The sequence below is a fragment of the Arachis duranensis genome, chromosome 5 (genome assembly GCF_000817695.3).
Source record: "Arachis duranensis cultivar V14167 chromosome 5, aradu.V14167.gnm2.J7QH, whole genome shotgun sequence".
NCBI lineage: Eukaryota > Viridiplantae > Streptophyta > Magnoliopsida > Fabales > Fabaceae > Arachis > Arachis duranensis.
The window spans coordinates 88151856-88157410 of NC_029776.3; the positions used below are offsets into that span (position 1 = coordinate 88151856).

The 5555-nt window shown below is 38.4% G+C and overlaps 1 protein-coding gene across 1 annotated transcript in view; it reads left to right on the forward strand.

Annotated features, from left to right (window-relative positions):
• Nucleotides 1–2478: 2478 nt before the first annotated feature.
• LOC107490321 (DNA (cytosine-5)-methyltransferase CMT3) overlaps nt 2479–5555 on the forward strand; it is a gene marked incomplete in the record, with an annotated part of 9184 nt that continues 6107 nt past the window's right edge. The window contains 6 exon segments of the mRNA XM_052262204.1: nt 2479–2949; nt 4150–4181; nt 4309–4408; nt 4976–5083; nt 5180–5299; nt 5392–5491. Coding sequence (XP_052118164.1) covers nt 2683–2949; nt 4150–4181; nt 4309–4408; nt 4976–5083; nt 5180–5299; nt 5392–5491 — 727 coding nt within the window.

Sequence of the window (5555 nt, forward strand, 5' to 3'; positions counted from 1 at the left end):
CCCACGTAACATTGGCGCCGTTACTGGGGACCTAGGAGATCACCTCATAATGGCGGATGACCAAAATGAGGACGAACATACTGCATCCGAATCCAAGCAAGGGCATCAAGATGCAGTTAACAATGACAGAGCAATCATATCTCTGCAAGGAGTTGACAGACAAAATAGAGAAGGCTCTTCAGGCATTCAAGATTCAAGAATAATCTCCTTTGAAGTGCACAAGCCAGAGAAGGAGGGGCAACCTCACGCTGCCGATCTCATGGGGCTGATCCATGGCTACCAAGAACGGCAAGAACAGCTGGAACAAAAACTGAAATGACAGCGGGACGCGGAAAGAAGCCTTAGGAGATAGGTAGAGCGACAAAAAGAGTTTGATGAAAAGCTCTTAAGGTTAGAATCCAATATCCGAGGTAGGAGCTTTCACGCTGACCAAGAAGACATCCCATTAAGGGAGAAGATTCGTTCAGTGAAGACATCATGAGGGCAAAAGTTCCAAGAAACTTCAAAAGTCTTGACATAGATCTGTACGACAAGACTACCGACCCAAAACATCACCTGAGCAACTTCAAAAGTCGGATGTATCTAGCCGACGCCTCTGATGCTACCCGCTACAAAGCCTTTCCAATGACTTTAACAAAGGCGGCGATGAAGTGGTTCCATAGCCTCCCCCTAAGGTTGGTCACAAGCTTCGACAACATCTTTCGTAAATTCTTTATGCGGTTTTCAATCCAGAAGGACAAAGTCAAGCACGAGCCTAGTCTCCTAGGAGTAAAACATGAGATCGAAAAACCCCTAAGAGACTATATGAAAAGGTTTAACAAGGCGTGCCTAGAAATTCAAGAGCTGCTTACAGAAGCGGTGATTATAGGCCTAGTGAATGGACTCTGAGAAGGCCCCTTCTCCCAGTCCATCTCAAAAAGGCATCTGACTTCTTTGAGTGATATACAAGAAAGAGCAAAAAAGTACATCAATATGGAAGAAAATGGCAGACTGCGGGAACCGAGCTGGCGATCCGGCACCCTAACTCATCAATGGAAAAGAAGAGGGAGCCCAAAAAGAAAGAAGAAGTCGGGTTTGAAATGCCCAGAAGATATCATTCCTACACTCCCCTACGAGTTTCCCTAGTCGATATTTACAGGAAAATTTGCCATACTGAAAAGCTACTTTCCCTCGGCCTATCAAGAACAAGAAGGGGGAAAGTCGTAGCAAATACTGTGAACATCACAAGTTACATGGACACTCTACCAACGATTGTTGCGACTTAAAAAATGTGATAGAGAAGCTGGTCATGGAAGGTCGGCTTAACAGATATCTCATGGAAAGGACAGATAATCATGGAAAAAGAAAACGAGATGATGAAGATAAGAGAGATCCGCCACCACGGACCCTGGAGCGACACATACATATGATCTCGAGAGGATTTGTCGGAGGAGGACTCACGAAATCATTTCGTAAAAGACATCTAAAGGAAGTTTATTAGGTCGGGAGCGAACTACCCGACCTCCCAACCATCTGTTTCACCAAAGAAGATGAGTAGGGTATCACTCCCGGATATGACAATCCGGTGGTAATTACCATGATTCTCGCCAACGTTCATATACAGAGAACCTGGTGGATCAGGAAAGCTCAGCAGACATCTTGTTTAAACCAGCTTTTGACAAGTTGGGATTGGACGAGAAGGAATTAAGGGCATACCCTGACACCCTCTTTGGATTGGGGGACACACCCATATCACCAGGATTCATACATCTACATACAACTTTTGAAAAGGGGATGAAATCTAAAACTCTAAGCATTGACTTTATTGTCGTCGATGTGGGCTCGGCCTATAATGCCTTAATAGGTAGAACGACCCTAAATCGGCTTGGAGCAATGGTATCTACCCCCCACATTTGCATGAAATTTTCAACATTAGAAGAAATAACAACCATCAAAGGAGATCAGAAGCTGACGAGAAAGTGCTACAACGAAAGCCTAAACCTGAGAGATAAAGGCAAGGTTCTTAACACCATTGAGCTTGGAGGCATCCGAGTTAAAGAAGAATTGCGACCACAGCTTGGAGGAGACGACCACCATGTCGAAGGAGGAGACGAGACGGAGGAGACGCGATGACGATGGATGAGCTGAACGACAGTGATGGATGACAAAGAATGAGAATAGGTCTGGACGAGAGAGGAGAGGGAGAGTAACACCTTTACTTGAGTGTTTGGGTTAGGGAATTAAGATTTTCATTTCTTAATTATAGTATTTATATTATTGGTGCAGATTTGCGGATATTATGGCAATATCCGCTATCTGATTCTATTATGACATTTGTTTAAGCGAACTAGTGAGCTAACCACTAGACCAATCCAACTTAGTTTGCGGGTAGCATTGTTGAACATTATGACATGCCATTTTGGGCCTAGGGAAAAGGCCAACCCATTATGAAATTTAAAATAAAAGGCTCCATGGACGCGCAAAGCCCGCGAACACTGTCGCCGGTTCGTGAAAAGATACCAAAATGCACCTGAATTTCGCCTTCCCGCTCACTGCCACGATCCTCGAAATTTAAGCGCCTTCTATAAATACCCACTCCCACCACTCCCATTTCTCTCCTGCGCAATCTTTTTGTTCCCAAAATCTTCTTCAACTTATTATTTCTGCGCCACCTCCTCCGCCGCAACAGCCTGTGCTGCCACCATGGCTGGCAAGCGAAAGTCATCCGCTGGCTCGGGATCTCGCTCATCCAACAGGAAAAAGACGGATCTGAAGATTGAGGCAGCTGAAGAAGCTGAACAAGCTGCTTCGACTGTCGTCAAAGAGGAGGAAATGAATGACGCAGGATTTGTTGCTTCATTGAAGGCGGACGACGCCGGTGGCGATGAAGAAGGACCTGATGCGGTGTTCGTCGGAGATCCGGTTCCCAACGAGGAGGCTAGGAGGCGTTGGCCTAAGCGGTATGAGAAGGTAAACCTTATCTGACTCTGAGTAGTAAGCATAAGAACTGCTGTAAGTGAAGCTCGATGATTTCGAAGTTGGTCTGTGTTTGGATTTGGATGAAGCTTTGCTTGTTTTCTTTTTTTTTTTCTTCTTTTTTCCCCTCCTGTTTAGATTTTTTTTTTCTATTGGAAAGATTAAATTCCCAAATCTGGCTCATTTTATTGCAAAGTTTTCATCGTTAATTTGGTAATGGTTCTTCAGGTGAAGTTAGTGGCTGTAGTGAAAACAGAATCTTGAAAGAATAATTTTCAAGATTTTTACGGATATTTCTTTTTCTCTATTACAGTAAATGCAGTTAGTGGTGATATTGTTAACATTTAATTTTTATATTTTTTTATCCTTAACTAATTTTCTTCATCATATATCTAAATTTCTTCCAAAAATGATTAAAATGATTGATTTTGCATTTTTCCAATAATCTTGCAACATTTTCCTTGTAAGAAAAAAAAAAGCATAAAAAAGCTATGCATTTTTTCCCTTTATGAAAAACAATACTTAATTACGAAATTATTTAAAAAAAATACTTAATAACGAAATTATTTAACTAAGTTTACAACAGTGTTATAATACAGTAACTAATTTCGACATAGTCAAAAGTTTGCATGGCATTGCTGCAATAATTCTCTGTCCCTCCTGTCTTCTTTCACAGGAAAATGGACAAATTTAATTTATTTATAATATATAAATAGAGAAATCAAGACACAATAATTTGTTGATATTTTTAGATAGCTTCTATAACACCGCGACATAATTATTCTAGTCTTGTGTTATACTCACCTTTTCTCATGTTCGTTACATAAATTAATATTCACTGTACAGCTCTACTGTACCCTTTTCTACATAACTTTTTCCATTATCCTTGATTATTATCCGAAAAATTAAAATTATTCGTCTCCTTTTCCAATTAAATTTAAATTCTAGAAATATCTGTTTTTTCTTAACTATTATTAAAATGTTATTTAATTTTAAACAGTTTATGTTTTTAAAATAAATTTACGAAACAGCGATGTTTGTTACTTGGAAAGCCAATGTCGTAGCTGTCTTCACTTTTCTAAACAGAAATGTCTAGTTTTGAATATTGGAAATGAAAATAATATCCAGAATTTCAGAAACCATATATAAAATGTGATTCTAACAATTTAGCTCGAATATTTTTATTGTGTTTAGGCAAAAGAATCTGCTGGGACAAAATCAAAGAGGTACGTGGGAGTTTTAAAATTCTGTACAATTTACTGCGATGCCATTTTTCTTTTTGTAGAAGCTGTTGATGACAATGAATTATGATGAAAGCTAATATATCACTGAATCGTGTAATTTTTTGTACAGTGACAGTGACGAGGAAATCAGACTTGCTCGGCGTCACTACACTCAGGCAAAAGTAGATGGGTGTACCCTTTACAAGCTTTATGATGACGCTCATGTCAAGGTTAGTTGAGATTCATTTTTAATAGTGCCATAATAAGTCGTTGCGTTTTGCTGCATGCAAATTATTATATGAACTCGTGTTTGGCATTTTGTGTATAACGCTGGATTGTTTAGTTAGAGAAATTTGTGTTTCACTTCTATTTTGGTCAACTTCAAAGTTCCGTTAGGCATTTATTGTAGTGACTGATAACCGGAGCAACATTCCAGAACATTTTGCAGAAATGAATCAACTACTCCGAAAAAACTTGAGTAATCATCGCATCATCAGTTAATTGCAAGTTAAAGAATCACGACATACCACAAAAAGATGTGAATGTTGATGTGGGTAATAAGTTGGATTTGGTGTCTATATCATATGATAAAAGTATCACCAATAACCTGAACTCACAATGAACATGGGGGGCATTTCTTTAAATTTTTTGGTTTAGTCCTTGACTTTATAAATTTCTATGTATGAAATTGTCGTTGAGAGAATGTTTTATTCACCATGCATTTTATTTATCAATATCTACTTCATGTATGCTCTTGTCTAAATGTAAGGATATGATAAGTCTTTTTTGATATGTAGGCAGGGGAAGGTGAAGACAATTATATTTGTAAAATTGTTGAGATGTTTGAGGCAGTTGATGGAACATTGTATTTCACAGCACAATGGTATTATAGGGCAAAGGATACTGTAAGTTTTATAGTGTTATGAAGCTTTTTAAAACTTTAGCCATAATAGTATTGAATAATAATGTGGGAAGTTTTAACATCTCTTTAAAATTTTCAGGTTGTTAAAGATCTTGATTACCTTATTGAGCCAAACCGAGTTTTCTTTTCAGAGGTTCAAGATGACAACCCATTGGATTGTCTTGTTGCAAAGTTAAACATTGCTAGAATACCTCTAGATGTACGGAAGCAGGTTTTACTTATGTGTATTATGTTACTTGACATTCTTCTTGCATTTATGTAATTTTATTTACTGCTGAAGTTTGATTTCAGGTTGATTTGGATGCAAAGAAGAGAACAATTCCACCTTGTGATTATTATTGTGATACACTATATCTTTTGCCATACTCGACCTTTGTTAATTTGCCTGCAGGTTTTTATTTTATACTTGTATTTCTTTATTTGACCATTTTAATTTGTAACTGCATCTCATTTTT